At 51.5% G+C, this 27,073-nt stretch overlaps 1 protein-coding gene across 1 annotated transcript in view; it reads left to right on the forward strand.

The window, feature by feature from the left end:
* ADAMTS2 (ADAM metallopeptidase with thrombospondin type 1 motif 2) overlaps positions 1-27,073 on the forward strand; it is a 215,476-nt gene that overhangs the window by 145,425 nt on the left and 42,978 nt on the right. The window contains exons 5-10 of the mRNA XM_046667680.1: positions 1,186-1,269; positions 17,463-17,619; positions 24,430-24,535; positions 25,239-25,382; positions 25,807-25,939; positions 26,188-26,301. Of these exons, the coding sequence (XP_046523636.1) occupies positions 1,186-1,269; positions 17,463-17,619; positions 24,430-24,535; positions 25,239-25,382; positions 25,807-25,939; positions 26,188-26,301 (738 nt within the window). The remainder of the gene's footprint in view (positions 1-1,185; positions 1,270-17,462; positions 17,620-24,429; positions 24,536-25,238; positions 25,383-25,806; positions 25,940-26,187; positions 26,302-27,073) is intronic.

Consider the following 27,073-nt stretch of genomic DNA (forward strand, 5'->3'; position numbering starts at 1 on the left):
AGTAGCCTCTGAGCTCAGTCTGCTCACAGGGCAGGCTGCATGGCCAGCTCATGCCTCTGCTCTCAGTGATGATACGACTGGGGTGATCCTCCCAGTGGGGGTGTGTCCTTAGTACCTGCCGTGGGCTGCTGTGTCCTGGGTGCTGGGGCCATGCAGGGAAAATTCAGGTAACTGTGCAGCTTACAGTCCAGGGGGAACACAGAGAGCTCAAGAAGTTATGGACACTGGGGCTCACTGAAGAGCAAATCACACCTGGGGAGGCCCTTCTAGGAGGAAGTGGCCACAAGGCTGAGCCTCCAGGAGGAGTAGGGTTTGCTCACCAACGAAGCTGGTGGAAGCAAGGATCCATTCACGTAGGGTCCTGAGAGTGTGTGGGGCTGGGGTCAAGGGCAAGGAAGGCTCTGTCAGCGTGAAGCCCAGGGTAACATGGCCAAGGGTTCTGGAAGGTCATGCCAGCTATGCCGGGGAGAGTGGGGGCTCCTCACAACTTTTTGCTGTGGACCCTTTTGATATCTGGTGAAGCCCATAAGCACCTGCTCAGAAAATGTTTTTAAATACAACAAATAAAATACATGAGAATAAAAGACTAATCAAAATACAAAGGTTATTTTTACAGTTATCAGAACAGAACACGCGAGCACCTTTGTGACAGACTAATATCTGCTCTTGATTCACACGTGAGAAATCAGACCTGGTGGTGGGTCTAAAATGACTCCTTCTCCTGGGAGTGAGGAGCATAGATAACATTTCACAGCCACCTGCAGCAGCTGTGGAGAGATTTCCGCGGGGCAGTCCCCCCACTGTCCAAGCCGCTGGGGTTTGTCGCCATGTTCACTCTTGAAGGAAATACGACGTGCATTCAGAGGCTAGAGTGAATTAGAGGTCAATGTCTCCATCCAAGGTCAGGCTCCAGGTGGAGACTGCCTGTGTTGGCAGGGGGGCCACTGAGGAGCGGGTTGCAGTAACACAGGCAGGGGTGATGGCTGCAGGAGGGGGTGCAGAGGGAAAGGAAGGGATGGATTCAAAGTTGATGGTGATGCCTGGGTGTAAAGTATGGGAAAGAGGAAGGAATTGGGGGTCCCAGATTTCTGCCTGGGGGCTGGTTGGGTGGTGACGCCATTTGCAAAACCAGGGCTGGTCCTTGGGCCTAAGATTCCTGCTGACTCCTCCCTGGTTGTTTTTCAGGTGAACGAAATCTATCATGACGACTCCCTGGGGGCCCACATCAATGTCGTGCTGGTGCGGATAATCCTGCTGAGCCACGGGAAGGTGAGTGCATGCCGCGGGCCGGTGCCTTCCTGACGCACCAGCGCCTGCACCCACCCTGGGACGAACGGGGCTCTCCGGGCGGGCACGGGCCTCCTTTGAAAGGGTTTGTGTCTGCAAAACCCCCTGCCTCTCCCCAGCCGCCTTGTGGTTCCTCTAAGCAACTAGAAACTTAGGAGCCACCCCCATTTTCCTGCTCCCTCACTCCCTGCTTTAAAATGTACGTTTTGTTGTTATTCGTGTGGTGAGGCCAACAGATCAGGAGGTGGCTGCCGTGGAAGAGATGGTTTGTGACTGCCAGATCCCACCATGCAGGGCCACAGGGGGCAGCACTGGGTGGGTCCGGAGGCAGAAGGAGGGGGTACCAGGCAAGAGCTTTATTGTGGTTTCCGCAGGAGGGACCCGGTGAAGCAGAGTAAGCAGGCTTAGGATTGTCTGGTTTGAATAATTTCTGTGGGCTCTGGGACACAGGGCTGTCCCTGGTTGTCTGGTACCTGGCCCTGGGTGATTAGGGCGGGGGGCAGCGCCCAGGGTGGGGGCGCCCCTACAGGAGGTAGTGCGGGTGGGCTCTGGATTGAGTGGTTTGCATTTGAAAGCACACTCCCTCGTGAGTGGTGACTATCTGGTGAGTCCCTCCACAGTCAGCAGGCCCCAGATGTCAAAGCAGAAACGTGTCATTAGTACACCCCTTGCTTCAACCCCTGCCCAGGTCTTCAACCCGTGTCCTCTTCTCATGCGCGCAGCCTCTGCCCTGACTGGGCTCTCTTGCCCTCCCTTCCTCCTCTCACTGTAAGCCTGGAACCATCTTTCCTAGCACTGTTCACAGGTCTATGTAGCAGGGCAGGAAGCCCCCAGAGGCAGTGACCTGAGAAGGGAAGATGAAGGGTGCCCCACAATGGGAGACAGTGAGAAGGGAAGGGGCCTGGTGGTGCCAGGCAGCATGGCAGCACTTTACATGCATGAGCCCACTTAATCCAGGGATAGACGGGGAGGCAGAGCTGTGACAATCCTCACTTCACAGATAAGGATCCTCACTTCACAGATAAGGACGCAGAGGCTTAACATGATTCAGTGGCATGCCAGGTGAGTGGTCAGTTGGCTCCTTGGGAGTTGGGCTTCTCACCCTGGCAGCCAAATTCTAGAGTCTGTGGTCTGACCTCACTTGGTGTATAGAAAATCAAATTACAATAAGATCAGGTGTATCAGGTGTGGTAATTATGTGAAGAGTTAACTCCTTTATTCAAAGACAGGGAGTCTCAGTCTCAAAAAATAAAATCAAACTGCACACAACTTACGAAGCCCACAGTATGAAAAGGGAAATGAAGGACTCATCTGGCAAGACAAATTTCAGGAACAGTGGACCTTGAGCCCACTCTCCTTCCCTTGGGAAGCAGGTCACTCTAAAGTGACAGAAGTGACCACAGCAAGCACATCAGTTGTGGTCCTTTATGCACCCCACAGAGAACATAAAATATGCCTAAGCAGACCATCAGAACAGATGAGAAATTGACAAAAACCTAACTGCAGGAGTCTTTCATACCCTTTTCAAGACCTTTAACAGATTACATTTTAAGAGGTGTAGAAACTTCGAAGAATATAATGAATAAAGTTAAATTAGTAGTTATATTACTTTTTCCTTGCCCTACAGAAAGATATGCCTTCTTTTTGAGGAATCATAGAACACTTAAAAATTGCAAAAGTACTTTAGGTCATGAAGAAAATTTCAGTGAATTTTATACAGCAAAAAGTATTCAGGCTAGATTCTTGACTCAGTGCCCCAAAAGGAGGAGGAGGAGAAAGATGTATAAACTGAAAAAATCCAATTCCTTTGAAAATTAAAAAAAGAAAAATCTCCTAGGAAGGAGAATATTAGAGCTGCAGTTGCAGGCTATTTGGAAAACTAATGAAAACAAGATCACTACAGATCAAAACCTATGGGGTGTGGCCAAAGCTGTATTCAGAGGCAAATTCACAGGTGCTTTCCAAGGTCACACAAGAAGAATGAAAACATGTTAACCCTGCATCCAACTCAATAAGTTAGAACAAATGTCAACAATAACCCCAAACTAGAAACCTAAGGAAAGCAAAACTAAGTAAGTAGTTCAGAAAAAGCAGAAATCAATCAATGAGAAAGTAGAAAGGAGTAATAGAATCAATCAAGAGAGCCTTTGGAAAAGCAAATCTCTGGCATATTTAATCTAGAAACACAGAGTGGGATCTCAAACCAAAGATTAGAAAGGGTGCCTATGTATAATCCCTGCAGAGGAGTAGGAACTCGGGACAGCCGTTGGGAGATCTCCCCTTGAGCCTTCTCCCCATCCTGTTGCACGGACACCCAGTGGTGACCAGTGGAGGAGAGGATGTGCATGCCTTCCTCTGTAGGTGAACTGACTGGGAGAGCGGCAAGAGGCTCATGGAGTCCTTTGTCCCACGTGGCCTCTAGACCACACAGACCCAGGGGAGGGAAGGCTGGGGCAGGCAGCAATCCAGTTCCAGCCTCCATTCACAGGCAGGGGTCATTGGAATGTTCCATAGGACTTTCCTCTGTCCCCAGTGGAGTGGCTATCAACATGTTCCCTTTCTCCCCACTTTCTGCCCCCTCCCTAGGCAGGGTCCTTCCAGCCCTTCCATTCTGGGCCTGGGGCCCCTCCATGAGGACCCTCCCATATCTGAATTTTCAGGCCTTTATCATGAGAGATGGGCATAGTTATATCCCTGTCTTTCTTTCTACCTCTGGCAAGGGGAAATGGGAAACTTCAGGTCTTAGGGAAGAAAGGGGAGAAGAAACGCCAATTGGTCTGGGTGCTGGATGGCAGCTTGCATTTTCCCCTGATTGCCCCCATATTGATTAAAGAGAAAATTTGGAAATTGTACACGGTTAATTGCTTACCAGTGCTGGCAAAGCTTTGGCTCTTATTTGGCCTAAAGAGAGTCTATCTCCTTCCCAGTATTGATTATTCGATGGAACAAAGCCTCATTTATTTTAACCCAAAGGCATTTCTACTTGATCTTTTTCCTTAACTGCTGCAGGCAGGGAGAAGGAATGTGCGGTCACAGTCCAATATTTGCAGAAGAGAGTCAAAACCGGAAGGTGAGAATGTGAGGATCTCTGACTCAGGGATGTGGAGATCCTGGGAGATCAAGGATTTCCTGGGAAATGGCAATATTTCAAAGCTCTCTCCAAAAAATGTAGAGGACGCCATAATAAGTCCCATAACCATGGTGGGAACTCAAGGTCTTCACCGTTTTCAAGATTATCTTGAAAAGAACTCTAAATAGGGAGTCAGATAATCTATTTTTGCCAGCACTCTTATTCATGTGCAAGGAATTATTGAGCAAGGATAATACAATACTGTATAAACTGTTTCAGAATATGTAAATATATGTATTCTGAAATCCACCCAATTTATTTTTATAGTTAATGTGATTCCTACACTCAAAGCTGCCAAAAGTAGCATGTCCAAGACAAAGTACAGTACAGACCTGTCTCACTTCCAGAAGTAGGTGTAAACATCCTGAGGCATTAAGCATTTGATTCAGTATTGCATATGAGAAACTCCCACCACGATAAAATAAGGTTTATTCTAGGATATAGCAATTGGTCAGTATCAAGGAGTCTGTTCATATAATTCATCACATCAGTTTGCCTAATGACAAACCTTGTCATCTAACAAATACTTTTTGAAGGGCTTCTGTGTGCCGAGTGCTGTGCTGGGTCACTGACATGGGCCCTGACCTCAACGGCTGCTTCTAGAACAGAGGTGCAGAAAGGGGCTCAGGGGCTCGATGGGGAAAAGTGGGGCAGGCGACTGGTGGAGTGACTTTTCAGCCAGAGGAAGGGAGTGAAAGAGGGAAGTACCAGCATGGAGATGTTTGGGATTCAAAGGCTGGAAAGGGAGAGAGAGCAGGGTGAGTTGGAGGAACAGAGCGCAGCTGAGTCTGACTAGAGGGAAGAATGCCAGGATGGACATTGTTGACGAAGCCAGAAGCAGATCATGAGGGCCTTGCATGTCCTGCCAAGGGGTTTGGTTTTCTCAGGACGTCAGTTTCAAGCAGGAGAATGACATGATCTGATTTGCATGTCTGAGAAGGGGGCTCCTGTGTGCAGAACAGGTGGTGGGAGCTGTGGCTTAGGAGGGTGTGGGTGCCATCGAAGGGAAGACAATGGTGGACTGTCCTGGGATCATGGCCACAGGGGTGGAGAAGGGAAGACAGAGGAAAGAGAAGTTTAGGAAGGCAGGTCAGGAGGGCGTGGGCGCTGTGTGGGTAGAGGTGGAGATACACTGAGACTCTGCCTTGGGCAGCAGGCAGATGGTGATGCTGACCCCCGGGATGGAGAACAGCAGAGGAGAAGCAGCACTTGGAGGAGAAAGGCGATGAGTTCAATTGAGATGTGTTGCGCTTGAGGTGCCTGGTGCCGTCCATCCCGGTGGAGATAGCCAGGGAGGGGCTGGCTTGGGAGTGTGGAGCCTGGAGAGAAGAGACGGACCTTGTTAGCAAAGACAGGTGTGGGGGTGCACAGGGAAGCGTGCCGAGTTGGGGGAATCTGAGAAAGAGCCCAGGAGCCCCTGACACTGAAGGCACCATCAGGGCAAGGGGCATGATGGGCTCCATAGGAGCCGAGAGGGCAGCTCCTGGTTTATAAAAATCTGTGAACACTAGTAACAGATGGTAACATGACAACCAAAATTTTATTTAAAAGTAGAAAGAGAAGCACATGTTCCTAAAGTGTCCCGCATAGCTAATTCTTAGGATGTTCATAGATGTTTACACAGGAAAACAGAGGGGTTCCATGGTCAAATCAATCTAGGAAATGCTTGTCAAAGTATTCCTGGCAGCAGAGTTTCTCGAGGCTTTGCTGTGGAAACGGCATGGTGACCCTCCAAGGGATGGATCAGCACACAGGGCTTCTCAGACCTGTTTCTCAGCGGAGCCCTTCTCCTCACGTAATCGGCACTCTGCAGAGCAGGCTTCGGAGAACACTGCCCTCGCTGAAGCAGTTACAGCAAAATTGCCAACAAGAAAGAGACACACCAGGGCCGGCCTGGTGGCGCAGCAGTTAAGTTCACCCGCTCCACTTCGCCAGCCCAGGGTTTGCAGGTTTGGATCCTGGGCATGGACCTAGCACTGCTCATCAGGCCATGCTGTGGCGGCATCCCACATAAAATAGAGAAAGATTGCCACAGATGTTAGCTCAGCAACAATCTTCCTCACAAAAAAAAAAAAGGGAGACACATAAGTTTGTTACTGAGGTTCTGAAAATTCTAGACAATGTCATATGACATGAAACCAATATTGGAAAAAAAGAGATAAAATTATAATTGTTTGCTGATAATTATGTGCCTAAAAACCCAAAAGAATCCATTGTAAACTTTTAGAGTTAATAAAGGAGTTTAGTGACATGACCAAATATAAGATAATTATACAAAAATCAATAATTCCTGTGAACCTACAATGCCCTGGGAGTAGGGATAACAGGGAGAGAAAAGTTCCCTTTACAACAGTAACCAAAAATCTAAACTACCTGGAATAGTTCTGACAAGACAGATATAAGCCCTGACAAGAAAATCCCTCGTTGTTAATGAGAGGAAAAAAAAATAAACAAAGAGACCATACGCTGTTCCTTCCAGGAAGGCTGGGTGTGGGAGGGATGGTGATTTTTCCCACATTAATAACCGGACATTTGATGAGATGATTCTAAGATTCAGCTAGAAGCATAAACAGTCAAGAATGCCTGGGAAAGCCTTGAAAGCCAAGTAAATAACAAGGAATTTGCTTCAAACATCTTGTAAAGCAAAAATAATGAAAATCATACTGTATTTGCATAAGTATTAACAGATCAATTGAATAACGTATAGCTCTGAAAACATCCCTCATATAGATTACTTAACACGTGATAAATATAAATGGAATGGTTATTAGGCATTATAAATTAATACATGATAAATATAAATTTCATACATAGTAAATTAAATATATCATATGATAATTATAGGCCAATAAAACATTAACTATTTAAACCATACAAATCAAGAACATATTGGTTGTCAGGGCTTCCTAAGAATCAATACAAAAGAAGGATTGTAAAGGGGAAGATAGATATATTTGAATACTTAAAATATAAAACTTCTGTCAAAAAACAACTAAAAGGCAAACCACAAGTCAGAAAGACATTAGCAGTATGGCAAAGATCCCCTAACCTATGAAGAGCTCTTATAAGTCATAGGAAGAACAGAATTGGCAATGGGAATAAACAGCAGAAGAAAAAATACAAATGGCCAAAAAGTGGGGAAAATATTTATTTTACTATTAATCAAAGGACTAAAATAGTTTGCCATTTTTAAAGCATCAGCTGTGTTAAGATTAAGAAGAGGGACGCGCTGCTGGTTTGGGTGAATGGAGCGGTGCAGTCTCCTGGCAGGAGTGTAAATGTGTCCGTGTTTCTAGAAGGATTGGGACAGTGTTTATATCTGCTCTGAGCAAGCTGCCTCTTGTTTGCCCCGGTCACACATTTCTATGACTCTTTCCCAAAGCAATTGTCAGAGCTGTGGGTGAAGTTTTAGGAACAAGACAAAGGTCATGACCTTATTTCTAAGCATAAATGAGTGGGAACAATCTAAATTGCCTGCTAACAGGGGTCTAGTTAAATAAATTATAATCTGTCTATATGGCAGAATATGAGGCTGCCAATTAATCCCACTTTCAAAGCATGTTGAAGGGCATTGGGAAATGGTTACCCCATAAAGTCAAGTTTATTTTGTTTGCTTTATTTTTCACTCTCTGTTTTTCTCTGGTGGGGAAGATTGTCCCTGAGCTAACATCTGTGCCAGTCTTCCTCTGTTTTGTACGTGGGACGCTGCCTCAGCGTGGCTTGATGACCAGTGTGTAGGTCTGTGCCCAGGATGTGACCCACGGACCCCAGGTTGCTGAAGTGGAGTGCACAAATTTAACCACTATGCCACCGGGCCAGCTTCTGTTTGTTTGCTTTTTGAAAGAAGGATATAAATTTACAGGCTGATCTCAATTTTGTGTGCATACATATACAGAAGGGACTGGAAGGAATACAGCAAATGTGAATGTGCTTATCTCTGGGCAGTAGGCCATGGATTTTTATTTTCTTTTTTGTTCTTTACTAAATTTTCTTAATTTATCAAGATAAGCATGTTTCTTTTATAACCCAAATGGTACATTTTTAATTATGAAAACATAGCTGACATTTTTAAAAAGGCTTTTAAAAATGGTAGAGTCCAAGTAATCCTGTTAACTGAAGGCCAGCACCATGGAGAAGGTCTCAGTGGCATGCCTCAGGGCTCTGTCATGGCCAGCATTTTATTCCTGATTTGAAGGAGGACGCGGCAGGGAATTCGTGCTCTGGCTTGGCCCCCATCTGCGTGGGGGCTTGGGGGCTACTGGAGAGGGTATGTGTCCTTCTGCCTGTGGGCACCGTCTCACCATCTCACCCAGGCCCAGGGAAGCTTTGGGTGAGCCGTCCTGGCCCGAGCGAGGCCGCGGGCCACCGCTGGTGCATGGCCTTGCCAGCAGGGGAGCCGCAGCGCCCAGTGTGCAGGCCCCGCTCTCACAGCCCTGGCGGTCTGGCCCCCACCCCTCAGGCACCGCCTCATGGAAAGGGCTCTGCCTTCCTTGGGCCGTGCTGGTGCCCCCACGTCCCCACAGGCAGAGTGGGCAGTAAGGGGAGTGGGCGTGGACTCCGTGGTCAGGCTGCCACCTATTCCTGCCGGGAACAGTATGGGGATGTGTGTAGGCCTTGGGGCTGCCTGGAGCCTACAGCCAACAAGGCAGGCAGCCCGAGCCCACCCTAGGCAGTGGGGCCGCTTCAGCAAGACCAGGCCCAGTGAGTGAGACCTGAGAGGGCACAGGGGGACCGACATCCCCTCACCTGCCTGACTTCCACAGGGAGGGGGATTGTGAATCCACAATGGTGCAGGGACTGGAAGGGGGGCCTGGGAAGCAGAGGCCTGCTTTCAGAGCTGATCCCCAGCCCAGGGCTCCACAGACTGGCCGCAGGCTGCCTGCCCCTCTAGTGGCCCTGGGGATCCAGCCTGGACGACCAGGCTCCTGTAGCAAAGCTTGCCCCCTGCTCTGCCCACCTTCTCCTGCCCACCCGCCTGCCCCTAGAAGCCTGGGGGCCCAGGTTGGGCCCAGTGGGGCTGTGGTAAGGGTTCCTGGGGGAGGCTGGCCTCCATCGGGGTCTCTGTGTCCAGGGGATTCCAGGAAGTCCAGGGCCTCCCCGATGCTCAGTCCTCCTTTCCTGAGTTGCCAGATTGTGAGGGAAACTGAAGTGAGGTGTGAGCCTCGATTTCCCCAGAGAGAACATGCTGCAGAAGTGCAGGTGGGAACAGGAGAGTTGGAGGTCGAGACTGGCCAGCAGCACCCAGGAGGGCGGGCACCGGACACATGTCCAGATATGGAGGGACTGGGCCCCAGCTGCTGGTCCGGTGTCTCTGGGATGCACGCCTGTCCTCTGCACAGAGCATTAGGAGCCCAGGGACAGCACGGTGTGCCCAGCGTGGGCCCTGGTTGACTTAAGCAAGCGCCATCGTGGGCCGCAGGGCTGGGGAGGAGTGTCTGTGGGAGAGAAGGGCCCGTCCCACCGGCCTGGAGTGGTCAGGCAACACAGGAAAGTGACAATCGTGGGGAGCGGCTGCCGGGGCCAAGGGTGCTGAGCCCGACACAGGGCATGCATCATGCGAAGGGCCTGTCACTGACCAATATTTCTGTAAGATACATTTAAAGGGGATTATTAGAAATGGGAAATGTGACAAAAACCAAGACATACAAAATGCCAGTCCTGACTTTTTGCTATTAAATTCCGCAGACATAAAGTCACTTTGTCACATGCTTAGAAAGGTTCTCGTTTCTGTGCTCACCTCGTGGGCGGTGACGTTTTGTGTCCACCGGTCACAGCCTCCCCTCTGCCAGCCTTGGGGGTGGGGCCCTGTTGTCAGGTCTCTGGGGACCTTGTGGGAGGCTGGAGGAGATGCGTCCTGAGCAGGCACTCCAGGCCACACCCCTATGGATCCCGGGGCCGGCTGGCTCTCTGGGAGTGGGGCACACGCTCCCCGTGAAGGCACACGTGACAAGACGATTGCAGAGTGGCGAGCACCATGAAGGAACTAGAACAAAGGGGGTGCCCTGGGTGGTGTGGCAGGTGGGTGACTGCCTAGCCAGGACCTGGGGGCCGAGGGGCCTGGCACTCAGGTCCTCGGGGATGAGCTCTGCTCCCTCAAGGAAAAGCCACCGTGGGGGTTCCAGATAGGGGTCTGGGATAGAGTTTGGCTCACAGCGAAGATGAATTCTGAACTGTCTCCTTCAAGGAACAGTGTTTCCTGTCGAGGAGTGAGGCCCCCGTCCCCGGAAGGATTCAGGTGTGGCAAAACCAAGGGGACTGAAGCCAGGACCCCATCCAGGAGAGGGGCCTGGGTTGGGTCCCCCGAGGTCCAGGTGGACTCTGGGAGGCTGTGAGGCCAAGACCCAGACATGGGGAAGAAAATGGCTCAGGTATCAGACCCTGTTAGTCATTCCACATTGAGATGGAAATAGACCAGGCCCCGGCCCTCAGTCCCCGAGCCTGTCCCCAGGCCCTGCCAGGCTCTGGGAGATGAAGTTGGTGGCACTTGTGCAAATGACATGTTTATCTTCCAGCTTATGAGAAGCCTCTGAGTTATCTCAAGTTTTTCCTAAAACAAGGTTTTTCTCCATTTCTTTAAAAAAAAAACAGCAGAAGAAAAGAGATTATCTTATTTTATACAATATGCCATCAGCCAGGGAGCAGAACACTTGAGGGTTGCATAGCAACTGGCTTTTCAATTGATTTTTTGAGAAGCACCAAAGCTACTGAGCTGTTCTCATTTTAAATATTTCCTAGGATGATGAAAATCAAAGCACATGGAGATCAGAGACTTGGGGACAGTCAGAGAAGAACATAAGGTGTCTTGTCATGAATGGCCAGGTCAGAGACAGTGTGGGAGGCTCGCAGGGGTTCTTCAGCATTGGAGAGGAAAGGTCTGAACAATTCTGACTGTGGGTCTCCTAGTGGAAGGCAGAGAGGAGAGGCCGGGGGCGAGGGCTCCGTGTCCATGGGCAGTGCCACCGCCTCTTCCTCCGTGTCCTGGGCCATCACCCACCGCCTCCAGACCTCAGCCTTCCTATCGGTGTGAAGGGCAGCACAGGAGATTCAGAGCACCCCAGGTACAGGGCTGGCTCAGGAGGGGACCCTGATGACTGCGGGCCAGATAATGCCTGTCCTGATTAGGTTGGGGGTTGGGACCCAGACTCCAGGGAGACCAGGGAGCTGTCCCTGCGATGGGACACGACTGGGGCCAGGCCCTGCCCTGGGAAGCCTGCTTGCTGCCTCCCTCCAGGCCTACTGTGGCTGAGCCTGGGAAGACTCATGCTGAGAATCCTGTGCTGGCAGCTTGGCTTTCTCTGGAAATAGCTTCCCAGCCTTTGGGAGGATGTCTGGAACATGCCTTAGTGATATGGGAGCTCGCCTTCTGGCCTCTCTCATGTTGCGATTCCAAGCTGCCCCTCATGAGGGGATCTGAGCTCTGCACTGCCTTGCATGCCAGAGCTGCAGAGAGAAGACCTCCAGCTTTAAGGGAGCGCATGCTGCACCCAGCCAGGGGGACACAGAGTTAGTTCTGGCCCTGTTGACCCTTGTGGGACCTTCAGCAAGTCATTTACCATCGCTGAGCCTCAGTGTGCCTGGTCAGATGAGCACACACTAGCAATGACAGCAGGAACAAGGGAGTTTGTGCCAGTTACCGCCTGCGGTGCCCCCTAGGGTCAGACCCTGGCTTCAGACTTAAGTGACTTCTCTCGCACAGCAGCTCCATGGGGCAGTCGTGTTGTCACCCTCACCTGACAGTGAGGACGTTGGCTCCAAGAGGTGACCCAGTGGAGAGCACTTTGCTCTGCAAAGGAGGGGCTAGACACTCCAAAGGCTGGGGAGCATGAGCTCCAGGCACCCTGCCCCTTGTCCCCCTCGGGCATTCCCTACTCCAGTGGCCCCCCGTGGAGGGTGATTTTGCCACTCTGCCCCCAGGGACTGTTCCTGGCATCTAGCAGGTAGAAGCCAGGATGCTCTTAACATACTGCAGTGCACAGGACGGCCCCACAACAGAGAACACCTGGCACCAAATGTCAGTGGTGCTGAGGTTGAGGAGAGAACGCTCTGCTCACCTCAACCGGTGCAACCTGCCCTTGCACAGGCCTGGGCCCCTGGGACAGCTGTCTGGTTTCCTGCTTGTTTGGGAGGGTGGTCTGAAGCAGGAGTCCCTCTGGGGACAGTGGAAACAGTTGAGAAAGCTTTGATGGGCTGAAGCCAAATCCCAGGGACTTGAGCCACCAGAGCTGTGGGTGGGCCAGCTCCCCCAGGGACTAGCATCATATTGACATCTTTATCATCTTGCTGTGACCGTGGCAATGACCAGGAATGTTTGTGGGCGCTGAATGGAGGCCCTGCTCCCAGCTTCGTGCTGCAATTGTGCCCATTTTGCAGATGGGGAGCTCAGGACAGTGAGGGAACTTGTCCAAGAACATGGAGCAGATGAGAGATGAGCAGGCCTCCAACCCCAGGGCCCTCCTGTTGCCCATGTGAGCCCTATCTGTCACCTGCCCGTGCCCTGCTGAGCTGCTGCACAGAGTTTGGGGTCTGTGGGGCTCCCTGCCGTGCAGCTGTGCCCACAGAGCCACCCATGACCATACTGGGTGCAGTTCTGGGGAGAGCGGCCTCCCCACTGCCCGTCTGTTTTCTTCCTGTCTCCTTGACTGAAGGAGGGAAGAGTATAAATAATTCAGCCCATTCAAGAGCAAACAATGGAGATGTCACAGAGCAATGATTGGAACAGAACTTTTGTGCAGGTCTTAATTGACTTATTTAGGGTAGGACCCGAGGCTGTCTGTGGCCAGCGCAGTCCACTCTGTCCGGTGCCCTCTGGCTCAGAGACGCAGGCCCCGGATGGGACGTCCCGCCTGGCCCGGCCCGGCCCCGGCGCTGCCGTTCATGCGGCAGCAGCGCCACCTGGTGGCCGCCGCGGGCCCCTGCCCTTCCTTTCCCGTCCCTCCGGAAGGCGGCGAAGAGGACGCCTGGGGCGCTGCCTGACTTCCAGGCCCATCTCCACCTCTTTCTAGCGGTGGAACTTGGGGCGAGTTACTTCAGTTGTCTGAGATGTGGTTCCTTATCCGGAAAATAGGATAACAACAGCACCTATATCTTAGAGCAGCTTAAATTAAACAATACGTGTAAACCCCGAGCCCAGTGACCGGCTCAGAGGGAGCCTGGACACGGGCACCCCACGGCTACCACCCAGCCCCAGGGTGCGGGAACGCTCCGTCCCCTGGAAAAGCAGCGCCGCCCACGGCCCCCCGCTGTTCCTCTGCCCAGCCGGGCCCTGGCGCCCTCTGGGAGCGGCTGCCGGCTGTGAGGTCCAAGGCTGCTTCCGTGGCCCCCCTTGCTAAACCCGGCGTGCTGCTCCCTGGAACCCCATGGGACCCCGGCTCCGGCATGTTTCCCAGCCCAGCACGGACGAGAACAGGTGTAGTCGTACAAGGCTTCTCTAGAGGGGCCAGCGCAGAGCCGCGGAGGCAGCCAGGAGACAGACGCCTTCGGGCGGGAGGAGGGCAGACGGCCACAGGGAGCCGGTGTGAGAACCTTTCCTAAGCAAGCAGGCACCCCTCGGCCGCGCCTCCATCACTTCTGGAGGAGAGATAGACGTCTCCTCTTCTGTCGGAGGACGGCCCCAGCTCACGCGCTGTCATGCGTGGCAGGGGCTCGGCGTGGCGGGGCCCATCTGAGGGCTGCGTGGATGTGGGCGGGGTGGCCGCGGAGTGGGAGGAGGGCGGGCCAGAGGTCCCGCTGGAGCCCAAGTGACCCACGTGCGCCGCCCAGACTCCCTGCTGGGCCCTCTGCCTGGACCTCCCTGTCTGCGAGAAGCCGTCGAGGCCCCTGGACCCATGGGAAGGCCCGAGGCTCTCAGGAAGTGGGAGGAGGAGGTCGAGGGAAGGCTGGGCCTGCCATGCGGGAGGCAGGAGTTGGTGGATGGTTGTTCGGGGGGCTGTGCCAGGCAAGCTGCTTCAGCCAGTTTTCAGTCCTTTTGAACCTCTGCTTCAGCGGCCTGACTTGGTCCCAGGCCGGCCCTGCACGGGGGCAGGCAGAGCCCCTGGACTGTTCACCCACGGGCTGCACCCGGGAAGTGGCAGAGCTCCCCAAAGTAAAACTGCCAAGGTCTTTCCAAACGAGCAAGCTGGACCCCCAAGGGCTATCCCTCTACTGTCTGTCCCTTGGCATTGTGGACCCCAGCTTCCCCTGCGAGTTTGTGGCTCTCCCTCCATCCTCCTCATTCGGTCCCTCCTCCCTCACCGGCTAGCCTGGCCTCCTCTCTTGTGCGTCTCCTTCGGCCTTGTTGTCCTGACTCTGCTGACGTTGCACAGCCATGCCCCCATCCATCTCAGTGGCCACACTGTCCCCATTTTGTCCCCCCTCCCTCCTCACTGACGCAGAGGCCTCTTTCTAAAATGTACGTGGGCTGTGCGCCTGCCACAAGGCACAATGTCGATGTCAGGTCGTAGAGTGGCCCCTGGGCACCCCACACCCTCCTGCATACTCTAGACCCAGCAAGGACAGGGACCCGGCCCTTGGTTCCTTTGTGTCCATCTGAGATGGACCAGAACCTTGAGAAAACTGGGACATGGGCAGAGAAATAGGAAATACAAACAGCTCCCCCATCTTGAATGCCCGAAGGCTGACATCCTCCTCCTCCTCGACCTCTGGGGTGTCCACGGTCCAGACAGCAGGCTCCTAGGGCCATGCGGGCTGTTTTCAGAGATCTGTCTCCCCAGGGCAAACTCGTCCCAGGGGCAGCCCCCCCTACCCTTCTCTCTGCTCCTCCCCTCGGGGAGTCTCTTCAGAACCCTGAAGCCAGAAGGGGGTCCCAGACAGCTTCTGCTCCGGATGCCGCAGCACAAAACCCCGGCGGGCTGGGGAATGCAAGTGGCAGGCTGCCTTCTTGGCATGAGTGAAGGAAAGACGCAGCAAGAACAAAACACAAATCAATATTTCAATAAATTATCCTGCCACGGCAGCACGGTCACTTTGGCTGGGGGAGGGGGGCTGGGAACATAGGAGCCGCGTCTCCGGGAGGCCCTCATGGTGTGAGTCCAGGAAGGACACCGGGGAGGGGCTGTCTGCCTGGGGCCTTTATCCAGGGTTCTCCACCCAGCCAGCTGGGGGAGGTGTTTTGTTTTGTCCACATAACTTATTTAATTTGAGTCAACATTTACTGTGAGGTAACGTAAAATCCAGATTTAAAGATCGGCCTGAGAAGTCCAATCTGGCAATTCCGGCCTCTGTTCTTGACAGCGGTGGGCTGGCGCTGTGTCATCTCCCCTTCAGCGGTGTGCAGGCTCCTGGGTTTGCTACAGTCCTCGCCACTCCTTATTGGCCCCCACTTTCTTTATCATAATAGGGAAATATTGCCCTGGATCCTTACTCCTTCTAACCTGGAAAGATAAAGGAGAGACTTATTTTTCTTACAACCAACCTGACTCACTGGTTTGCATCACTTGCCTTGCCTGGGTGGCATTTGGGTTTGCAACGCCCCCCAGCACTTCCCGCCAGCCCACCCCCTGGGCACTGGTGCCTCTCTCTGGCCCACAGCCTGCCTGTTCCAGCCTGGCTCCTGCCTTTAGCTCCGTCCCCAACCCCACGGCCTAACTCCTGCTCTCTGGCCCTGACACGAGTGCCCTTCCCCTCCTCCAGCTTCGTCTGGGCTGTCCATCTCTATGCCAGTGTCCAGCAGGTCCTGGTCCCCAGACCTCTCACTCCAGTCTGTGATGTACTTTGTTAGGACTCAGTACGTCTTGTTATAATGAGTAATCTCATCTCCCAGGAGTGCTTGGCTCTGTGCTTGGAATGGGAACTGGTCTGCCATCTTGAATGTCACTGACTTGGTTAACACACAAGACCCCTGGCAACAAGCAGCCCTCCTTGGCCTTGAATCGCTCTTCCTTCTTCTGGAGTAGCCCGGATTCCTAACAATGCCTTATATCCACTCTCCGCTACTTATACACTCAGGGAGAAATATGGGGCTCTGCTTGATGAATGTGTTTATGCAAGAGAAGAAACAGAACACCTGCACACATCTATGCCAAGGGATGCATGTCTCTACTCTATGGACAGACGGGTCCTTAGGGAGGAAAAGAACATGCCCAGGACTCTTTGCTTGCAGGGAATTACTTTGGTGGTGGGAGTACGAGGTGAGAGCAGAAGCCAGTGGTATGAGAGAAAAGGGAAGTGGGCCACCTGTTGGAGCCTCGCTTTTGAGACAGTCTGGTGTATGTTTTACTTGGGGAGGCAGTTCAGCAGGCAGGGGGTTGAATATAGACTTTGGTTTCAGACTTCCTGGGTTCAGATCTCAACTCTGCTTCCTAGCTGTGCGACATGGGGCAAATGACTTGACTTCTTGCAGCCTCAGTTCCCCCTCAGGGTGGTTGTGAGGACTGAATGAGAGCGTGGATGCCGATGCCATAGTGCAGAGCGTGCCAGTGTGGCTGCAAGGTTTGCATCTCAGCACAAAATGGTGCATGACTGCTCCTGAGGCCTCCTAGCCATGGCTCCTGTGGGAATTCACTCTCTGTTCCTGCTGTGTGTGGCTCCTTTGCTATATCTGCTGCAGCTTTCCCCCCCATTGCGTTGTTTTCTGTAAATACCTTCAAACGGGGAAAACACAGGGTTATCTCCCCCTTCTCTGGGCTCACACACTATGTTGGGATTTCTGTCTCCTGTCCCTGGACCCTGCCAGAACCATGAGCTCTTCAGGGTGACATCCACGTTGCTCTTGCCTCCTGTCCAGGGCCTGCACAGAATAGGTGCCTAATAGAATGCAAGGACCCCTGGAAACGGGGTGGGGTTAATGGACTATTTGAAGCCTTAGATGGCTTCAGAGATTTGCTTCCACATCTCACCAGAAACTGTGCAGTGACTTTGTGCGGAAACTCTTGCAGGTGTAAGTGACTGGGAAATGGAGCCAAGTGGGAGGTGGGTCCTAAGATGGACTGGGCTCTGTGCCACCTGGACCAGGTCCCCAGTAGACAGGGTCTGTGAACACTATTGCCTGCTCAACTCCCATCTGCTCCACCAGACGCTAACCCTCTCCCGTCTCTCCTGCCCCCTGCAGTCCATGAGCCTCATTGAGATTGGGAACCCCTCTCAGAGCCTAGAGAATGTCTGCCGCTGGGCCTACCTCCAGCAGAAGCCAGACACAGGCCACGATGAGTACCACGATCACGCCATCTTCCTCACACGGCAGGACTTCGGGCCTTCGGGCATGCAAGGTGAGCCTGGCCCCCGCAGACGCACAGAGGAGGGAGCTGGGCATGAGCCCCTGGCCTGTGAGGGCCCCTAGCAACCTTGGCCCGGGAGGGAGTATGTCAGGGCAGAGAGGGGCTGTGGCCGCCTTGGCCGAGTGAAGGGCTGGGTAACTGCTAGGAACCTCCTGGCTCTCCAAAACCATCAGAGCCTGTGCCAGGCCCCCCAGGAAACTGCATCCCCCAGGGGGACAACGAAGATGAGGGGGTGAAATGAAGAGAGTTGGGGCTGCCAGCCCAGAGAATGATGGGATCTAAGGCTGGTTTCAGAGCTGTTCGCCTTTCATAGTTTTTAAAAAACAAATTCGAATAAGTTTTCAACCTTTAGAAGTTTAGAGATTTTACTTAAAAATTCAAACTAGGGGCCGGCCCAGTGGCACAGCAGATAAGTTCGCACATTCCGCTTCATTGGCCCAGGGTTCACCGGTTTGGATCCCAGGTGCAGACATAGCACTGCTTGTCACACCATGCTGTGGCAGGTGTCCCACATATAAAGTAGAGGGAGATGGGCATGGATGTTAGCTCAGGGCCAGTCTTCCTCAGCAAAAAGAGGAGGATTGGCAGCAGATGTTAGCTCAGGGCTAATCTTCCTCAAAAAGAAAAAAAAAATTCAAACTATATAAAACTGACAGATCTGAAAGAAGAAATTGACAAGCCTACAATCATAGTTGAGAATTTTAACATACTCTTCTTAGTAACTGAGAGAACAACAGGTAAGAAGAACACTGGTAAAGATACAGAAGATTTGAATTAAGCAACGGGATCTAGTTGATGTATATGTAATACTACACCAAACAGCTGGAGGATACACACTCTTCACGCATATGACCTGAAAATAGAGCAAAGGAGACTGTGCTGGACCGTAGAGAGACCTCAACAAAATGCAAAAGATCGAAATCACACAGAATGTGTTCCCTGATCACACTGGGAAAGAAGGAAAACTTGAAAAGTTATGAATGTTTGGAAATTAAACAATACTGTCATAAATAATCTGTGCTTCAAAGAAGAAATAGTGATAGAAATTAGAACAGATTTTTAAACTGAGTGATAATGACAATATGACATATCAAAACTTGTGGATGTGGCTAACATAATGATTAGATTGATGTTTATAGCCTTAAGAGTGCATTTATTAGGAAAAAAAGGCTAAAAGTCAATCATATAAATATCTATCTCAAGAAATTTGAAAAAGAACAGCAAACTAAACTCAACAAAAATAGGATAGAAATTATAAGAGTAAGAGTTAAAATGGAAAACAGTGCAGTAGAGAAAATCAACAAAACCAAAATTTACTTCTTTGAAAAACAGATTAAAATGGAAAAGCCTCCAGCAATAATAGTTTTAAAAAAGAAAGAAAATGCAAATTTACTAAAATCGGGAACATAAAAGGCACACCATTACAAATCCTATTTTAAAAAAATAATAAGATGAGAAGGTATTTTGTGTCAAAAAATTTGTCAATTTAGATGAAAAGTACAGATTCCTTGACCAAACAAAGTCTGAGAAAAAATGGAAAATCTGAATAGTCTCATATCAGTTAAAGATATTGAATTTATAATTAAAAGCTTTCTTTCACAGTAAACTCCTGAACTTGATAGCTTTACCCAAGAATTCTTCCTAATTTTTAAAGAAGAATAATACCAATCATATATAAACTCCTGCAAAATGAAAAAAGAAGGAACATTTTTCCAACTAATTTTATGAGGCCTGCTAACACTGAACCCAAAATCTGAGAAGGACATTACAAGAACAAAATTATAGGCCAATCTCTCTCATGAATCTAGATACAAAATCCCAAACAAAATATTAGCAAATCAAATCCAGTGCTATATAAAAAAGGTACTATATCACAGTGAATTCAAATTTATTCTAGGAATGCAAGGTTGGTTTAACATTTGAAAATTAATCATTGAAATTCACCACATTAGCAGAATAAAGAAGAAAAATTTATATAATCATCTCAAAATATCCAGAAAAAATATTTGACAAAAATCAAGATCCATTTATGATCACGTCTTATTGAACTATGAATAGAAGAACTTTATTAATGTGGTAATGGATATTTACCCCCCAGAAAAACTATGACAATCATCATATATAATGGTGAAATGTTGAAAGCATTTCCTCTAGACTGAAAATGGGTCAAGAATGCCCCCATCACCACTTCTCGTCAACATTGCTGTGGAGGTCCCAGCCAGTGAAATAAGACAAGAAAAAATAAAAATATAAGAATCAGAAAGTAAAAAATCAAACTCCCATTTGAAGATGATATGCTTATGTACATAGAAAATTCAAAAGAATCTACAAATAAATCATTAGAATTATTAGGTATTTGCTGGATATAATGTCAATATGAAAAAATCAATTGAATTTCTATATTCTAACAACAAATTAAATTTTAAAAACTAGTACCAGTTACAATAGAATAAAAAACAGCAAATACCTAGGAATAAGTCAAACGAAATATATCCAAGACCCAGACTAGAAAACTGTAAGACATGTTTACAGAAACTGTAAAAGGCTCAACCAATGGAGGACTCTGCCATGCTGATGGCAAGGGAGTCTCCCTCCTGCACACTGAGACAGCAGTGTTCTCCAAGTGGACGTGCAGAGCCAATGCAAGCACTCTCCAGTGCTCCCCAGGGCACCCCCGTGCAAGCACAGCTCCGGCACAGTAGTCTGAGGATATTGACAAATTGATTCTAATGTTTGCATGGAAGTGCAGTGGGTCAAGAATAACCAAGAACAATGGAAGAAGATGATCAAAGTATTCCATACTTATAAAAATATGATAGGTGAAGAGTATAATTTTGATGCAAGGATTGACAAATGTATCTGTATCACAGGAACAGAATGCAGAGTCCAGAACTGAACCTCTGCACGAACACTTGATTTCTTGCAGAGTGGAGGGGAAAGATGGTTTTTTAACAGATGGTGTTGGGTCCATTGAGTATCCAAATTGGTGGAAAAAATGAAGCCTGACACTCCTACTTTACTCTATATACACATCATATTTGTGGATGTTTTGGATCTTAACTTAGTGGATTTTAGATCTAGCTTTGAAAAACAAAATAATAAAACTTAGGAAAAATAATGTAGGAGAATATCTCCATATTCTTGGAGCAAGAGAAGATTTCTTTTAAAAAAGAGATAAAAATCACTAACCACAATGGAAAAGATGAATAGTACTACATTAATACTAAAAACTTTTGTTCATTAAAGCCACCATTAATCCATTGGGGAAAAATATTCATAATACATGTATCTAATAAAGAACGTATATTTAAAATATATGAACTCTGACAAGTCAATAATAGTTAGTAATAAGAAAACAAGCCAGTAGATTGATGGGCAAGAGACTTTATCAGGTCTTAATAGAGCATAAATGACTGATGAATGTATGAACAGGAGCTCAACCCAGCAGACATTAGGGAAATGCCATGAAACCCACAATGAGATACCAAGACACACCTAATAGAATGGCTAAAATTTAAAAAGACTGGAAATGCCACCTGTTGGTGAGGATGGGGCTATGTTATTCTCATGCTCTGCTGGCAGGACTATAAATTGGTACAAGTACTTTGGCCAACTGTTTGGCAGTATCTCTTAAAGCCGAACATACACCTACCTGGCAGCCACACTCCTAGACAGGCACCCACCACACGCAGGCACCCGTGCACCCAAAGATTGTGCAGGAGCTTTCGTGGCAGCATCGTGTGCAACTACTCCTGAACAGGGAACAACTTCAGTCCGTCAGCAGGAGAGTGGATAAAGAAATGTGATATGTTCCTACAGCAGTGAAAAGGTCTAGAACCACACGCCACCCCACGGATGGGTCTCACACGTCGAGGGCTGAGTGAAAGAAGCCAGACAGAGAAGAATATATACTTAGGATTCCATTTATCTCAACTTTGAACGTGGGCAAAACTAATCTGTGGTGTTAAAGTCAAGAGGGTGGAGCAGAGGCAGGGAGTCACGGTTGGAAGCAGCAAGAAGGGGCTTCTGCAGCACTGATGTGGTTTATTTCTTGACTGGACGGGTGGCTTCCCGGGTGTGATCACCTTGTGGTAATTCACTTCTTGTATCCTGACTTGTGCACTTTCATGGATGTGTATTATACTTCCAAAGAAAGAGCTTTAAAAAACGATATAAAAATATGGATCCACTCAGAGGAGTGGACCCATTTCACCCACCCTATCCTCTACAGGCAGTCATTTTTATTAGTTTCTGGTTGATCATTCCAGTGACCCTTTTTGTAAAAATAAGTATATTTGTATGAAATATATGCTCATTCCTTCCACCAGTTTCTTCTATGAATTGTTATATGCACTGCTCTGCATCTTACTCCACTCTCTCAACCTTCACTTTTCTCTGCTGGCTGCTCGCCCATATTTGTACAACACAGAGCTAAGATCGGTTTCTGTTGCTGTGGCACCGTAGTTGCCCTCTTTACCACGCTGATCGTCACCACAAGGGGGCGCGGGTGGGCGCCGAGACCATGACTCCCACCCGACTGAGCAGAGAGTGAGGCTCCCAGTTGGTGTTAGTGCCTGCTTGCTCCCCTTCAAGCCGCCTTTCCAGCAGTGCAGCCCTCTGCGTGTTGTCCCAGCGAGAGCTCTAACCCGAGCAGAACTGCTCCTGGGGACACGCAACTTTCATAGTAAGTGACCTCATCCTTCATTGAAAACTGTGAAAGGACAGCCAACGATTACCAGACGTTAAAAAAAAAAAAACTTATAGAATAAAAAAGATGCAAAACAAAATTGGAAAACTGACTCCAAGGAAAACAGAGATAATTTAGAGAATAGAAAAGAACTTTTTATAAACTAATATTCCCAGACTGTTTGAGAAATACTTCTATAAACTAGAAAACATTGCTAAGAAGAATTAGAGAACAGCAAAGGGTTTTTATGAAATTAAAGATGTGAGGGGTAAAATAGAAAATTCAAAAGCTAAAATAAAATGTCCAGGGCATCCAAAAATATTAAAATATGAGACAAAAGTTAGGAGACAGGCTTAGCACAGAAGGGGCAATATCTATCTAATAAGATTTCCAGAGAGAGAGAACAACAAAACTGAGTAGGAGGGAAGGTTACAAATAAGAAAATAAAGATACTTTGTCAGATCTTCGGGTGGTAAAGGCCGGCGTAGCCCTCCGAGGCATGAAGGAGAAGGGCCTGCCCTGAGGCCAGTGTCCACACCCCGGCCTCGGTGCAGAGGACATGGCACATCTCCAAGTTTCGCTCTGGCGCACTGATTCAAGCACAATCATCTCAAAATCTGCAGAGCGAATAAAACAAAAGATTCAGATATTCCTGTTTATTCCCAGGGAAAAAGACACTCGTTAGATACTGTGCGTCTACAGACAGGTCTAAACCCAGCACCCCAGGGTCACACTGCTCAACTTTTCTCTTTGAACAGATTGCCTCAGCATCCACTGGTGGGGCTTGAGAGGGGTGAGGCTGCTCAGGGTCCCAGGAGTCGGGGCTCCTCGCTGGCGGGCCTCCAGGACCCAGGTGTCCCAGCTCTGTGTCACGCCCAGCAGTGTACGCACGTCTTTATCTCGTCCAAGCGCTGGTGGCAGGCCCCCTTCTCTGGTTTTCCTCAGTTTTAGGTGGGGTCTGGGTGTCATGCCCACCACCACCCTCCATGTCCCCGACTGTGGGAAGGCTGCCCTGGGGACATCTGAAGAACCCTGTGATGAAGCTCAGCTGAGCCCCGGGGAGCGCTGTTGCTCACCCCGCCACCTGCAGGCCTTCTCACCCCTGCTTGGACTGTTCTGGCTCCTTCCTCAGCCCTGCCCCTGTTCCCTGTCAGCCTCCATTTTCCAGCTACTCCCTTGGGCCACACAATGTGACTGGGCTGGCAAAACCCACCGCATCTCCTCACTTTTAGTTGTGAATCCAGTGGCTCTTCAGAAGCCAGTTGCCAGGGAGGGGTTGACAGGAGGGTCATTGGGCATCTTGTGTCAGAGGGATGCGGCCTGCTGAACCACCCCTTCCCACTCCCCCTTCCCACCTCTGCTTCTGGGGACACCGTCCTAGGTTCTCGGGTCCTTCCTGAGGAGAAGCAGGAATGTGGCTCAGAATCTTCTTGGCTGGAGCTCAGAGTTTGCCGGCTAAGAGCTCCTTGGGCCTTGTCGTCTTGGGCTGGCCTGCCCCCAGTCCCCTCGGCTGGTCCACTCTGCGTGGACGCAGCAGGGCAGTGTGGCATGTTGGCTCTCTGCGCTCAGCTCTGCCTTTGGACAGCTTCGGGGCCAGCCCTCACTGCAGCCTTCTGCGTGACACAGAAATGGGTCTAGCTAGGGTCTCACAGGGAAACCCCAAGGGACTCAGGGAAGGCCCTCCTGAAGGGGTGGGCTCCCGGGTGTGATGCCAGGCTGATGAGGGGCTAGGGCACCCACAGGAGAGGGAGGAGGTATGGAGGCAGCATGCTGCCCAGGGGCCTGCAGGTCACTCAGTGAAGGGGGACGTGGTGCGTGGCGTGGAAGAGGATGGCAGGCGGGAGGCTGCCAGGTGGCAGAAAGTCCTAGCAGGTGAGATCTGGATTTGGGAAACTGATGCCAGCTGCAGTGTGGACACTGATAGGCAGAGCTGAGGCTTGCTGCCTGGGCAATGTCCCCTGAGCTGTGCCAGCCGGGGGCAATTAACTCTACTTGTTTGGGGGTGGTGGGGGGCATTTGGCCAGGGTCCCCTGAGTTGGGCTTTGGTGGGGCCTGGAGCCACCCCTGGCAGGGCTCTGGGCCTGGAGCTAGAGCTGCCCTTTGTCTCCTCCCAGGCTATGCTCCTGTCACTGGGATGTGCCACCCCGTCCGCAGCTGCACCCTAAACCACGAGGATGGCTTCTCCTCGGCCTTCGTGGTGGCCCACGAGACTGGCCACGTGTAAGTGGCCTTGCTGTCTTTGTTGTCTGAGGAAGGTCGGGGCTCAGTGGGGCCCCACTTCTCCTCTGTGCCCTGAGAGGGACATGCTCTGTATGAAAATGGGAGATGCTGTCCTGTCCTCCTAGCACTGAACAGGGCAGCCCTCCGCCCTCTTTCTGCCAAGGGAACAAATCACAGGGAGAAAGTTCCAGAGGGCTGAGCAGGTACTGGGGCCTTCCATACGTATGCCACTCAAGCCCCTGGGCGGGAGCTCCTTACTGCATTTACAGATGAGTAGCTGAGGCTCTGAGGGAGGCATGCCCAGGATAAGAGAGCCGGAGGTGGGGAAGCCACGACTCTGCCCGGTGCGCACCACCCAGGCACCACCTGAATCTTAGGCCTGGACAACCTTTGTGAGAAACCTCGCAGGGCCGCTGGGTCTGTGTGGAGAGGGCAGCCAGAGACCTGGGGCAGCACCCCACCTTAGGGACAGAATACCGAGGGGGCCACCGCTGGACACCATCTTCCCAGAGTGCCCCCTGCTTAAGAATCTGGCTGGTGGAAAAGCCGGACCACCTGGCTCCACGTGGACCAGAACAGCTAAGGTCGAGGGAAGCCAGCTCGGGGAGGTTGGGGTGCCCTCCCAGCGTGTGGGTAGGGTGGAGCCGACAGGTCAGTGGGGCTAGGTGAGGGTCCAGTGAGGCTGCTCTGGCTCCCCACACAGGCTGGGCATGGAGCATGACGGGCAGGGCAACCGCTGTGGCGACGAGGTGCGGTTGGGAAGCATCATGGCGCCCCTGGTGCAGGCAGCCTTCCACCGCTTCCACTGGTCCCGCTGCAGCCAGCAGGAGCTGAGCCGCTACCTGCAGTGAGTACCACCCCCATCCCCTGAGGACGACCCCGCAGCCTGGGGCTCAGCTCGGGGAGGTGCGTGTCCCTGCTGTGCCTGGGCCACGCCTGAGCCCTCATACCTCCATTCTTCCAGCCTGAGGCCCAGGGGAGGGAGAGGGAGAGAGCAGTGCACGTCGGGGTGTGTGTGGGGGGGAGAGTCTGTTGTTGGGGGGCCCAGCCTTGAGCAGGAAGTGGTCATGGCAGCCTCACCTTTAATGAATGTCTGGGGTCCCGGAATCTAGGCAAACCAGGTCCTGGGTAGCTTACCGAGAAAAAGAGATGCTGTTGAAACTGAGGCAGCACAGCTGAGAGCTGGGGTGTGCAGGCAAGGCCCTCCACCGCGGCTCCAGTAGGGGCCTCAGCTGCCTCGTGGGCTGGATGGCCCATATGTCCCTTCACAGCTCCTATGACTGCCTGCGAGACGACCCCTTTGCCCATGACTGGCCGGTGCTGCCCCAGCTGCCCGGGCTGCACTACTCCATGAACGAGCAGTGCCGCTTCGACTTTGGCCTGGGCTACATGATGTGCACTGCGGTGAGTGCAGGAGTCACAGGAGCCGGCACCTGCAGGGCTGGGGGGAGGGTGGGGCCTGGGCTGCTTGATGTGCACCGCGGTGGGTGCAGGAGTGGGCACCTGCAGGGCTGGGGAGGGGAGCCTGCCCTGGGCCTGGCTGGCTTCCTCGGAGGTGGCTGGAGTTGGGGCAGCTCCTGGGGACACGTGGCACCCCACGAGCGTCCCTGCATTTGGAAGTGGCCTGGCAAGCTGCTGGTGCTCTCTTCCAGTTCCGGACCTTCGACCCCTGCAAGCAGCTGTGGTGCAGCCACCCTGATAACCCTTACTTTTGCAAGACCAAGAAGGGGCCTCCCCTGGACGGGACCATGTGTGCACCTGGCAAGGTGAGTGAGGCTGAGAGCAGGCACCGCAACACACACAGATCTCTAGGGACAAGCCCAGCCCTGCCCGCGAGGCAGGGCTGGGGGCCTTCTCGGGGTGACCCCTGCCTTCTTTCTAATAATCCCGTACTTGCCACTCCAGAGCTCCCCCACCCCCTTCCCATGCACGATTTCCTTTGTCGGAGCAAACCTGGTGTCTCAGAGCTCCTCTTAGTGCTTCAAGCGAGCGCCCCCTCAGGAATCCCCTCCTCTGAGGAGCAGTTTTGGGGTTCTGGCAGCCTTCGTCCCCCCTGCACACTGTGGGTCACCTCCCCTTGAGGCCAGCATTGGGGTCTGGTGGCCACTGGGTCCTCAGGCCCAGCATCAGGCTTATCCTCTCCATCCCTGCGCCTCAGTGTTTGCCCCCTGGTGGGCAGACTTGTCCCTCGAGGTCGCTGGACGGCTGCCCACTAGCCTTCTGGTCACCCCAGGCTCACTTCCCAACTTGTGGCAGCTCAGCAAAAAGGGCCTTCTCCTTCCCCAGCCTTCCAGCTCCACCTCCGGGCCTGATTCTCGTTGGTTCAGACGAGATCACACGCCCACTCGGCAGCCAATCACTTGCTAGGGGGCGGGCTTATGCAGATGAGCCTAAACCTGGGTCCCGCTCAGAGGGCTCCGCCCCTGGAAGCCGCGCAGACCGGGGCGGCGTGGGGCGGCGTGGGGCGGCGTGGGGCGGCGAGGGGCGGCGAGGGGCGGCGTGGGGCGGCGTGGGGCGGCGTGGGGCGGCGTGGGGCGG

The sequence above is a fragment of the Equus quagga genome, chromosome 7 (assembly GCF_021613505.1).
Source record: "Equus quagga isolate Etosha38 chromosome 7, UCLA_HA_Equagga_1.0, whole genome shotgun sequence".
Classification (NCBI taxonomy): Eukaryota; Metazoa; Chordata; class Mammalia; order Perissodactyla; family Equidae; genus Equus; species Equus quagga.